Source organism: Nerophis lumbriciformis, linkage group LG21, assembly GCF_033978685.3.
Source record: "Nerophis lumbriciformis linkage group LG21, RoL_Nlum_v2.1, whole genome shotgun sequence".
Taxonomy (NCBI): Eukaryota; Metazoa; Chordata; class Actinopteri; order Syngnathiformes; family Syngnathidae; genus Nerophis; species Nerophis lumbriciformis.
Window position 1 is genome coordinate 2,947,669 of NC_084568.2, and position 13,096 is coordinate 2,960,764.

At 44.0% G+C, this 13,096-nt stretch overlaps 1 protein-coding gene across 2 annotated transcripts in view; it reads right to left on the bottom strand.

The window, feature by feature from the left end:
• Nucleotides 1-929, bottom strand: part of cdk6 (cyclin dependent kinase 6) — a 219,962-nt gene extending 219,033 nt beyond the window's left edge. Inside the window, exon 1 of one of the 2 annotated variants that reach the window (XM_061983240.2) lies at nucleotides 357-929. Coding sequence is in view for 1 of the 2 variants with exons in the window: in XM_061983239.2 (XP_061839223.1) it covers nucleotides 65-73 (9 nt within the window). In the remaining variant the exon portion in view is untranslated. Of the gene's footprint in view, nucleotides 1-64; nucleotides 308-356 lie in introns of those variants that run through there. The other variant, XM_061983239.2, reaches the window with a different exon arrangement.
• Nucleotides 930-13,096: the final 12,167 nt, after the last annotated feature.

The following is a 13,096-nucleotide window of genomic DNA, read 5'->3' on the forward strand; positions in this document are numbered from 1 at the left end:
TGAAGTAGCAAACTAGCGGATTCAATTTCTTTTTCCCCTCCAGCTGAGTTTGTCACAAACTTACCGAGCACATGGCTGTCCTGGCTGCATTGTCCTCAACTTTCCCATTAAAAACGCTGCAAAAATCGCCTTTTTAGCACCAACATGTGTTATCGTCGCGTTAAATATACCAATAGCGATGTTTTAATGATACTTTAATTCGCGTAAAAAGCTCTGGGTATTTTTAACACATTTTAATTAATAACATAACGCAAAGTAAACGCGTGGTTTCTGACTCGCCCCCCACCGGACTGTATAGGGGGCAACACACACACACACACACACACACACACACTTATTTCCGTTTTAGTGTTTACCTCATTTTTGTGGTTGTCAATAAAGTGTCGTGTCCGCTACACGTGAGGAGGCAACTGGTGTCTCCGACAAAAAAAGCGGTGTCTCAAACGCATCTGTGTCCACTGTCCTCCATGCGGGGGCCACACAGGTAGAGCTCCTCTACTAACCCCCCATCCCCGACAAAAAAAGTGCGGCCGCCCGGGCAGGGACACTCGAAGAGGCGGAGGAGGAGGGTGGTACTAAGCGCACACACACCCGCTACAAGTGCGGGGGGGGTGTGTGGGGTACGCGGGACAAAAGGCGAACGCGTGATACAAGCCCTCCGAAGCCACGCTCCTCTTTAGATTCCCCCCCCTCCCGTCTTTTCTTCCATATATCCCCGAGCAGCTCGTCCGTGTGAGCTCCGTCTCCGCCTGGCTTTCCCACGCCGGCTGAATGTGGCCTGACCCCCTTCAGAGAGGTCTGACACGGAGCGGGGACATTTCCGCATTCCTCCCCCGACTACAAAAGGCACACCGCCTCCTCGCCGCTTCCACCATTCATAGTCCTCCGCGCCGCCGGGTTTTTGTCTCCCGTGTCCAACCTCGGGGAGCGCCGCAGGGGTCGGGGAGGGGAAGAGTGGAGGACGGCCACACTATCTATCTCCTCTCCTCCCCCCCCCCCGGGGCCATTCACCCGAGGTCCGCCCGGCAACAAAGCCCCCGCGCTGGGGTGCGACGTGGAGAGCTCATCCTGGATGGTCCTAAAGGGGTCAGGTTCAAGGCCCGGGGGGCCTGATCTGTGACATCGGCTCCGGTGGTCATTTGGATTTACATCCTGCGACAGGCCACACTTTTAGGGACACTTTTTTTTCTATTTTCCACATCTCTGGAAGAGAGTAGCACAGTGGTTTTTCATTTCATTTCATTTTTATTTTATGTGCATCTTTGATCAATAGACAATTAAACCACAATTATTCAATGATACATTTCATACTTGCCAACCTTGAGACCTCCGATTTTGGGAGGTGGGGGGTGGGGGCGTGGTTAAGAGGGGAGGAGTATTTCATACACATATATATATATATATATTGAAGCCAACAAGCAAACCGTCAACTTCCTTGACGTCACTTTCAACCTGAGAAATAACAGCTACCAACCATTCACGAAACCCAACACAACACTCCAATACGTGCACCATGACAGCAACCACCCACCCACCACCACGAAAAGAATACCTACCGGAATCAATAAAAGGCTATCGATGCTGTCATCTAGCAAAGCTGAATTTGACCAAGCAACCCCCCCGTACCAAAAAGCCCTTGATGAAAGCGGATACAATTTCACCCTCACCTATGAACCCACGCCAGGAAACCAGCCAAAAAAGAACAGAAAACGGAACGACATCATCTGGTACAACCCCCCATACAGCAAAAACGTCTCAACGAACATTGGACACAAATTCCTCAATCTGATTGACAAACACTTTCCCAAAGACAACATCCTAAGAAAAGTATTCAACAAGAACAACATTAAATTGAGCTACAGCTGCATGAACAATATACGACAAATCATCTCAAACCACAACAAAACAATTGCAAATGAGCCGTCGGCCCTCAGACAGAACGACTCCAAAACCAACAAAGGATGTAATTGTCGAAAGAAACCTGATTGCCCTCTCAACGGGGGGTGCTTACAAACATCAGTTGTCTACCAATCTAAGGTAATACGCAAGGACATTAACACATCCGACACTTATGTAGGATTAACCGAGGGAGAATTCAAAACCAGATGGAACAATCACAAGGCTTCTTTCAGGAACAAAAACCTGCGAAATACCACAGAACTCAGCAAACACATTTGGGACCTCAAAGACAATAATGTTGAATATTCAATAACATGGCAAATTCTTGCATCCAGCACACCTTACAATAGTGGTAATAAAAGATGCAACCTATGCTTGAAAGAGAAACTGTTTATCATCTACCGTCCAGACCTGTCATCCCTCAACAAGCGCAGCGAAATTGTAACATGCCGCCATAGACGGAAACATCTCCTAGGTAACACATGAGCCAATCACCACGCCCCTAGGCCAGCCGGTACCCACCCACTCTGTGCCCTATATAAACCATGGTATGCGAATGCTCCCATTAAAATCTCCTGACGATTGAGGGTACCCCCCTCATGAAACAGGCCTGTAGAGATGAAATAGTCTTGTGATTTTTTTTCCCCACACATACATATATATATATATATATATATATATATATATATATATATATATATATATATATATATATATATATACAGGGCCGGCCCGTGGCATAGGCCGTATAGGCAAATGCTAAGGGCGCCGTCCATCAGGGGGCGCCACGCCAGTGCCACAAATGTTGGAGAAAAAAAAAAAAAAAGTTGGTATTATTATTTCTAAATACAAAAAAATAATCCCACGTTAATTAAAATGCAAAGTAAAGCCTATTTAATAGAAATATTATTTGTTACAACATTACGCCCCCCCCCCCCCCCCCCTCTCCCCCGCACGGTGCGCCCCCTCCCTTCCCGTATCATGACTCTTTTTGGACGTCACCACATCAAAAAATCAACACAAGATGTCAAAACGGCCAAAACTGTCAGGTGCCCAGGGAAGAAAAAAGAGAAAAGAAGAGGAGTAGAAACGAGAAAAGACAGAGTTAGCAGGTAGGTAACGTTAGCCTACATGAAATGATTTGTCTGTTACAGAATGTGATAGTAACCTGGCTTTTTAGCATTAAGCTAATGTTACATGATTCGGCAATTGCTAATCAATAAATAGCTAGTTCTGTTTTAACGTCGGGTTAATATTGTGGAGGGGGCTAAATTGTTATGGAAAATAATAATGTAACGTTAGGTAATTACAGTACTCCACCTTACATTCCTCAGGGACATTTGTATTAGATCTTTTAAGCAGGTGTTTTTTGTTTACATTGTTATTGCCTTCTGGTTAGCTAATGTTTGCCCTGCAGGTAATAGTCACTTTTCCACCCCTTTATATATTAGGTATAGTTGTAAGTAAAAAAAAAAAAAAGGTCAAAGACAAAGCTATTCAGTTTCTTGTGAGTATATATACTTCACTGCCGATGTGGGGGGGCGCCACCTAAAATCTTGCCTAGGGCGCCAGATTGGTTAGGGCCGGGCCTGCTTTTAGGGACACCTTTTTTCTATTTTCCACATCTCTGGAAGAGAGTAGCACAGTGGTTTTTCATTTCATTTCATTTTTATTTTATGTGCATCTTTGATCAATAGACAATTAAACCACAATTATTCAATGATACATTTCATCAGGCCCGGCCCTAACCAATCTGGCGCCCTAGGCAAGATTTTAGGTGGCGCCCCCCCACATCGGCAGTGAAGTGTATATACTCACAAGAAACCGAATAGCTTTGTCTTTGACCTTTTTTTTACTTAAAGAAAGCAAATTAACAATCAGAATAGTTAACAAGATTTAAAAAAAATATGAATAAATAAATGAATCCGTTGTGGTGAAGAAGGAGCTGAGCCGGAAGGCAAAGCTCTCAATTTACCGGTCGATCTACGTTCCCATCCTCACCTATGGTCATGAGCTTTGGGTTGTGACCGAAAGGACAAGATCACGGGTACAAGCGGCCGAAATGAGTTTCCTCCGCCGGGTGGCGGGGCTCTCCCTTAGAGATAGGGTGAGAAGCTCTGCCATCCGGGGGGAGCTCAAAGTAAAGCCGCTGCTCCTCCACATCGAGAGGAGCCAGATGAGGTGGTTCGGGCATCTGGTCAGGATGCCACCCGAGCGCCTCCCTAAGGAGGTGTTTAGGGCATGTCCGACCGGTAGGAGGCCACGAGGAAGACCCATGACATGGCACCCCAAACCATCACCCAACCATGCAAATTTTGCATTTCCTTTGGAAATCGAGGTCCCAGAGTCTGGAGGAAGACAGGAGAGGCACAGGATCCACGTTGCCTGAAGTCTAGTGTAAAGTTTCCACCATCAGTGATGGTTTGGGGTGCCATGTCATCTGCTGGTGTCGGTCCACTCTGTTTCCTGAGATCCAGGGTCAACGCAGCCGTCTACCAGCAAGTTTTAGAGCACTTCATGCTTCCTGCTGCTGACCTGCTCTATGGAGATGGAGATTTCAAGTTCCAACAGGACTTGGCGCCTGCACACAGCGCAAAATCTACCCGTGCCTGGTTTACGGACCATGGTATTTCTGTTCTGAATTGGCCCGCCAACTCCCCTGACCTTAGCCCCATAGAAAATCTGTGGGGTATTGTGAAAAGGAAGATGCAGAATGCCAGACCCAAAAACGCAGAAGAGTTGAAGGCCACTATCAGAGCAACCTGGGCTCTCATAACACCTGAGCAGTGCCAGAAACTCATCGACTCCATGCCACGCCGCATTAACGCAGTAATTGAGGCAAAAGGAGCTCCAACCAAGTATTGAGTATTGTACATGCTCATATTTTTCATTTTCATACTTTTCAGTTGGCCAACATTTCTAAAAATCCCTTTTTTGTATTAGCCTTAAGTAATATTCTAATTTTGTGACACACGGAATTTTGGATTTTCATTTGTTGCCACTTCAAATCATCAAAATTAAATGAAATAAACATTTGAATGCATCAGTCTGTGTGCAATGAATAAATATAATGTACAAGTTACACCTTTTGAATGCAATTACTGAAATAAATCAAGTTTTTCAAAATATTCTAATTTACTGGCTTTTACCTGTATATATATATATATATATATATATATATATATATATATATATATATATATATATATATTAGAGATGCGCGGTTTGCGGGCACAACCGCGGAGTCCGCGGATTATCCGCGGATCGGGCGGATGAAATTTAAAAAAATTAGATTTTATCCGCGGGTCGGGTCGGGTCGGGCGGTTGAAATAAAAAAAAATTTGATTTTAAATAGATTCAGGCGGGTGGCAGTTAAACCAATTAGGAAATATATATACATAGTTAAATGTTGTTACCCACATACGAAAAACGAGCAGGCACCTGCAGCATATGCCACAACAGAAGAAAAAAAAAAAAAAGAGATGGACACTTTTACGGAGCGGAGAAGGGACGCCTCGCTGGGGTCCGGGACCGAGGCCCCTTCCCCCGAGAGGGCCCCACCGGGAGCCGTAGCTGAGGCGATCCGCGAGAAGGGCCCGACGCACGTCCAGGGTCACCACCGCGCCCACCGCACTGACACCCCGCCTCGTCCGCCTTCGCCGTGGCCGGCGTCACGCGCAGCAGGTAAGCAGCTTACCTGCCCGCCACCCCCCGTGGCCGGGGGTTCGTAACAGGGGTCACTCCGCGCGCTCCGCCCGCGCAGCTTACCTGCCCGCCACCCCTGTTGCCGGGGGCGCGTAACAGGGGTCACGCCGCGTGCAGTGCGCTCACGAAAGGGGTGGGGCTCACCCTGGTTGATATAGACAGCAGGACGGTGGCCATGGACGTCGGAACCCGCTAAGGAGTGTGTAACAACCCACCTGCCGAATCAACTAGCCCTGAAAATGGATGGCGCTGGAGCGTGGGGCCCATACCCGGCCGTCGCCGGCAGCGAGACGCGCTTGGAGGTGCGCTCAGCGCGGCTCCCATATGATTGCGCACTGGTGTGCGTCTGGGCCGTGACAGCGTGGCACGCGAATGTTTGTGCTGCATTGGATCAGTCTCCTTTCTTTAACAGGCAAAAGCTTTATAACCTCACTAATGCCTTGCATCGTCTATATTAGATATATAACAACGGGCGGGTGCGGGCAGACGGCGGGCGGGTGCGGTTCTGATCAAATGTTACATCGGGTGGATGGCGGATGGTTGACGACTTTCTGATGCGGTTGCGGATGAAATAATTGCCTATCCGCGCATCTCTAATATATATATATATATATACATCCTGAAAATATACAAACAAAACTGTGTTTGGATAATTGATACTTCAAACTTGCATAAATAAATCTCAAGGAATATAACACAACTTGGCTTCTGAGAGCTTCAAAATGTAATGAATAAAATGCTAAAGTTGTTGATAAACAACCAATTATTTTAATAATTAAATATGGTCATTTTAAATGAATTGTTATGATAATATAAAATGTATTATTTCAAATATGTTTATTTTAATTCTATGGCTGGATGGAATAAGGAGTCAGAAAAAATACAATTAATTTTGATGTTTTTAGCAAAATATAGTAAAAATGTATTTAAAAAAAAAAAAAATTAAATTAATAAATATACTTATTTTTAGGTAAGATAAACATAATATTACAATTTGTCTCCAGTCTGGATGATTTAGTTCTTGTCACCTTGTTGTCCTCCCGTCGTGAAAAAAGGCTGTCCTCACTCAGGTCCGCATGGAGCTGGAGGGGGCGTGGCCTCCAGCTCCGGCTGAAAATCGGGAGATTTCCGGGAGAATATTTGGCCCGGGAGGTTTTCGGGAGAGGCGCTGAATTTCGGGAGTCTCCCGGAAAATTCGGGAGGGTTGGCAAGTATGGGATGAAGAAAAATCTTATATTTTCCTGCCCCCTTCAACATAATACATAGTCTCACTTAATGATAACATATAGAACAGGGGTGCTCACACTTTTTCTGCAGGCGAGCTACTTTTCAATTGATCAAGTCGTGGGGATCTACCTCATTCATATATATCATTTATATTTACTTATTTATGAAATATATGTTTTTGTTAACAAGTTAAAGGTGTTTAATGATAATGCAAGCATGTTTAACACATATAGTTAATATTGTTAATACATTAAAGGTGTTTAATGATAATACAAGTATGTTTAATACATATAGTTAATATTGTTAACAAGTTAAAGGTGGTTAAAAATAATACAAGCATGTTTAACACTTATAGTCAATATTGGTAATAAGTTAAAGGTGTTTAAAGATAATACAAGCATGTTTAACACATATAATTAATATTGTTAACAAGTTAAAGGTGTTTAAAGATAATACAAGCATGTTTAACACATATAGTTAATATTGTTAACAACTTAAAGGTGGTTAAAGATAATACAAGCATGTTTAACACATATAGTTAATATTGTTAACAACTTAAAGGTGGTTAAAGATAATACAAGCATGTTTAACACATATAGATTCCTTTCTTTCATGAAGACAAGAATATAAGTTGGTGTATTACCTGATTGTGATGACTTGCATTGATAGGAATCAGACAGTGGTGGTGATAACGTCCGCATTTTCGAATGGAGGAGAAAAAAAGTCCTCCTTTCTGTCCAATACCACATGAAAGTGGTTGGTTTTTGGTATCTTATTTGTCCAGCTTCCGTACTCCTTTGTATACACTTTACAAGAAATACATTGTCGGCAAACTCCGTAGCTTGCTAGCTTGTGCACGGCAGCTTTCTGAGACTCTTATTTTGGTAGCGCAGGCAGGATGAAGCAGAGCTTTTATTGTGCAACTGCGCAGTCGGTCTTTGGAGTTTTGACGACAGGTACGGTGCCAGAGTCTGTTGAAATAAAGTGTTTCTCGCCTTCCAGTCGGTCATTTTAATGAGCTGGCAGCAGCCAGCGTCATCTCAGAAGACCCTCGGGTGCCGTGAATGTCAATCAAGTGACGAAAGTGACGTCATAGTGAAGATTTATGATCGCTCATTTTTAGGACTATTTTTTTAATGCCCGGCTGGTGATCGACTGACACACCCTCCGAGATCGACCGGTAGATCGAGATCGACCGGTAGATCGCGATCGACGTAATGAGCACCCCTGATATAAACCAACAATTACATCCAAATATAACGAAAACAAACAAAAAAACACAACAAGTGCAAAACTTCGTGAAGTACAAACCGAACAAAAAAAGTAATATACACCTCACGGGATGATACAAAACAAATACAAAACCGGGTAAAAAAATAAGTGAAATAATAAATATAAAGCAAAATGTAAACACTTATGGCTGTCCATATGATCTTATTGTTCTGTCTTTATATATTTTTACAATCTTTTATCTCATTGTAAAGAGAATTCCATAGTTGAACCCCCACCACTGACACATCATAATGGCAGCTACACTTTCCATCTTAAAGATCCAAAAAAATTATTAGGGAATGTCCGGCGGGCCAGATTGAAAACCTCAACGGGCCGCATGTGGCCCCCGGGCCTTAATTTGCCCATGTCTGGGTTAGAGTGTCCTGTTCAAACCCCGGCCGAGTCATACCAAAGACTATAAAAATGGGAGCCATTACCTCCCTGCTTGGCACTCAGCGTCAAGGGTTGGAATTGGGGGTTAAATCCCCAAAAATGATTCCTGGGCGTGGCCACCGCTGCTGCTCACTGCTCCCCTCACCTCCCAGGGGGTGAACAAGGGGATGGGTCAATTGCAGAGGATAGTTGTGTGTGTGACAATCATTGGTACTTTACCTTTTAACCTTAACCAAAAAAGGTTGAGTTATGATAACTTAATGTTGGGTTATTCCCAACCAAACTACCGGGTTGAATTATTTAACCCAAAATTGGGATGGATGGATGAAAGGTAGTAGCAGAACTAATACACACTAAAAAATGTTGGGTTAAAATATTACCCAACAGCTGGTTCAGAAAAGGACGAACCCCTTATTTGAGTTATTTTAACTCAACATTTTGGGTTCATTTTTTCAACCCAACTTTTGCGTTGAATTATTTAACCAAAAAAGTTGAGTTATGATGACTTAATGTTGGGTTATTGTAAATAACGTTAATGAGATTAATCCATAATAAAATTCCCCTCAAGAAAAAAGTTATTTTAATTTAAAAAAAAAAGCCTTTTGCCCAAAAATGCATTACCGTATTTTCCGCACTATTAGCCGCACCTAAAAACCACAAATTTACTCAAAAGCTGACAGTGCGGCTTATAACCCGGTGCGCTTTATATATGGATGAATATTAAGATTCATTTTCATAAAGTTTCGGTCTCGCAACTACGGTAAACAGCCGCCATCTTTTTCCCCCGTAGAAGAGGAAGTGCTTCTTCTTCTACGCAAGCAACCGCCAAGGTAAGCACCCGCCCCCATAGAACAGGAAGCGCTTCTTCTTCTACTGTAAGCAACCACCCGCCCCCGTAGAAGAAGAAGAAGCGCGCGGATATTACGTTTCATTTCCTTTGTGTGTTTACATCTGTAAAGACCACAAAATGGCTCCTACTAAGCGACAGGGATCCGGTTCATGAAAAGACGCAATCTCTCCATCCGCACACGGACTACTATTTCACAGCAACTGCCTAAAGACTTTCAAGAAAAGCTGGCTACTTTCTGTGCATATTGTAAAAACAAGATAGCTGAAAAAAAGATCCGGCCAGAGAACATTATCAACATGGACGAGGTTCCACTGACTTTTGATATTCCTGTGAACCGCACTGTGGATACAACGGGAGCACGTACGGTGAATATTCGCACCACAGGGAATGAGAAGTCATCCTTCACTGTGGTTCTAGCTTGCCATGCTAATGGCCAGAAACTTCCACCCATGGTGATATTCAAAAGGAAGACCTTGCCAAAAGAGACCTTTCCAGCCGGCGTCATCATAAAAGCTAACTCGAAGGGATGGATGGATGAAGAAAAGATGAGCGAGTGGTTAAGGGAAGTTTACGCGAAGAGGCCGGGTGGCTTTTTTCACGCAGCTCCGTCCATGTTGATATACGACTCCATGCGCGCCCACATCACGCTGGTTTTTAATATATTATTAAAGTTTGACTGACCTATCTGACTGTTTTTTTGACATTCCTTTAGCGCAGTTAGATACGGCTTATAACACGGGGCGGCTTATAGGTGGACAAAGTTTTGAAATATGCCGTTCATTGAAGGCGCGGCTTATAACCCAGGGCGCCTTATGGTGCGGAAAATACGGTACTTGTTGAAAAACAACCCAAAATCGTTCAGCATTTTGAAAACACCGAAATTGACTTAAACTAATACCCTTATAACCCAAAAAATGGATTGCTCGAACCCCTTATTGGAGTTATTTTAACTCAACATTTTGGGTTGATTTTTTCAACCCAACTTTTGTGTTGAATTATTTAATAATTATTATTTATACCTACTCAGTGGCCTAGTGGTTAGAGTGTCCGCCCTGAGATGGGTAGGTCGTGAGTTCGAACCCCGGCCGAGTCATACCAAAGACTATAAAAATGGGAGCCATTACCTCCCTGCTTGGCACTCAGCATCAAGGGTTGGAATTGGGGGTTAAATCACCAAAAATGCCTCCCGGGCGTGGCCACCGCTGCTGCTCACTGCTCCCCTCACCTCCCAGGCGGTGAACAAGGATGAATGCAGAGGATAATTTCACCACACCTAGTAGAGATGCGCGGATAGGCAATTTATTTCATCCGCAACCGCGTCCGAAAGTCGTCAACCATCCGCCATCCACCCGATGTAACGTTTGATCAGAACTGCACCCGCCCGCCATCCGCCCGCACCCGCCCGTTGTTATATATCTAATATTAATAAAAAAAAAAAAAAAGGGTGAAAACTACGCGAATTGCACCTTGTGCAGACAAGATTTTTCGATCGGACACGGAGGAATTAGCGATGTAAAAGACCACGTTGGGACAAAAAAACACAAGTCTAATGCCGTTGCTAGCGATACAAGTGGAAAACTTTCAACGTTTTTCGTCGCCCAAACAGATTCTTTGGATGTGATAAATGCCGAAGTTTTATTTACGGAGGCAATAATTGAGCATGGACTTCCAATCGCACTGGCTGATCACATGGGACAGTTAAATGTTTGTAATGCAACCTTTAAAAATCATTACGCGGTGATCGCGGTTCCAAAAATAAACTTTTCTTGCATGATAATGTCCAGAAAAATTCGCTTTATATTACTACAGAGTCCTTTTAACGAATGAGTTTGATGGTTTATCACAAACCTTAAATGAAAGAAGTCCTTTGTTCTCCTGCACCATGCATATGCGCTTTGGCCTTGCTTCGTGTTTGGTGCGCAATCCTGTCGGCTGTATTTCACAGCACGACATACTGTTAAAAGTGTTTATACTATTTATGCTTTCAAGTCCAAGTTGAAGAAATCTTGTTGAATGTTGACAGCATAACTACCAAAATACAGAAGTATGTCCTTAATATTTTTGCAGTGCTATTTCTGTTGAAAAGTTCAAATGATTACATTAGAGATGTGATGTGCCACTTTTCAAGTGTCTGATGGCTTAAATTCATTTTCATTAATTTTTCATATTTTGAATTCTTTTGAAAGGCTTACAAAAAAACTACATTTGAATTGTAATTCCATGCTATTGACAGGACTATTAATTTTAATGAAGTTAGCTTACCATGTTTACAGTATGATAATTGTGATAGAAATGTGAATTTTAGGCACAGAATATTTTTTACAATTGAACAAGGCAGTAGATTATACAAGCTTGGACAGAAAGTTAATAATGACACCAATTTTTTTTTTTAATGGAATTGTTTAGTACTGTTTTACCATTTGTTTACTGTAAAAAGTGTTTATACTGTTTATACTTTCAATGAACAAATTGAAGTCTTGTGAAAGGTTGACAGGATAACTGGCATTAACTGTCAAAATCATTTCAAACTATTGAAGTTAGCTTACAGAATAAACATGTCAATCAACCCATATGATTTTTGCTGTAATATTTTTGTTTTGAAAAGTCACTGTGACTGATAGAAAAGTGATGGTTTTAGCAACATTTTAACCTGTCTGAATGCTAATAATCATTTTGCGTCGGGAGGCGAAGCCCTGAACCCTCCACCAGGACTTTGTCCTGGACCTACCGGGGCCTGCGGCCCTTGGACCCTGGCTACTAGGTTTTTCTGATTTCAAAAGTTGGCAGGTATGGTGAGGTTATAAAGCTTTTGCCTGTTAAAGAAAGGAGACTGATTCAATGCAGCACAGACTTTCGCGTGCCACGCTGTCACGACCCAGACGCACACCAGTGCGCAATCATATGGGAGCCGCGCTGAGCGCACCTCCAAGCGCGTCTCGCTGCCGGCGACGGCCAGGTATGGGCCGGACGCTCCAGCGCCATCCATTTTCAGGGCTAGTTGATTCGGCAGGTGGGTTGTTACACACTCCTTAGCGGGTTCCGACTTCCATGGCCACCGTCCTGCTGTCTATATCAACCAGGGTGAGCCCCACCCCTTTCGTGAGCGCACTGCGCGCGGAGTGACCCCTGTTATGCGCCCCCGGCAACAGGGGTGGCGGGCAGGTAAACTGCGCGGGCGGAGCGCGCGGAGTGACCCCTGTTACGAGTCCCCGGCCACGGGGGTGGCGGGCAGGTAAGCTGCTTACCTGCTGCGCGTGACGCCGGCCGCGGCGAAGGCGGACGAGGCGGGGTGTCGGTGGTGACCCTGGACGTGCTTCGGGCCCTTCTCGCGGATCGCCTCAGCTACGGCTCCCGGTGGGGCCCTCTCGGGGAAGGGTCCTCGGTCCCGGACCCCGGCGAGGCGTCCCTTCTCCGCTCCGTAAAAGTGTCCATCTCTTTTCTTTTTTTTTCTTCTGTTGTGGCATATGCTGCAGGTGCCTGCTCGTTTTTCGTATGTGGGTAACAACATTTAACTATGTATATATATTTACCAATTGGTTTAACTGCCACCCGCAAAAAAAAAAAAAAAAAAAAAATCTAATTAATCCGCCCGACCCGACCCGCGCGCGGATAAAATCTTATTTTTTTTAATTTCATCCGCCCGATCCGCGGATAATCCGCGGACTCCGCGGTTGTGTCCGCAAACCGCGCATCTCTAACACCTAGTGTGTGTGTGTGACTATCATTGGTACTTTACTTTGAACCTGAACC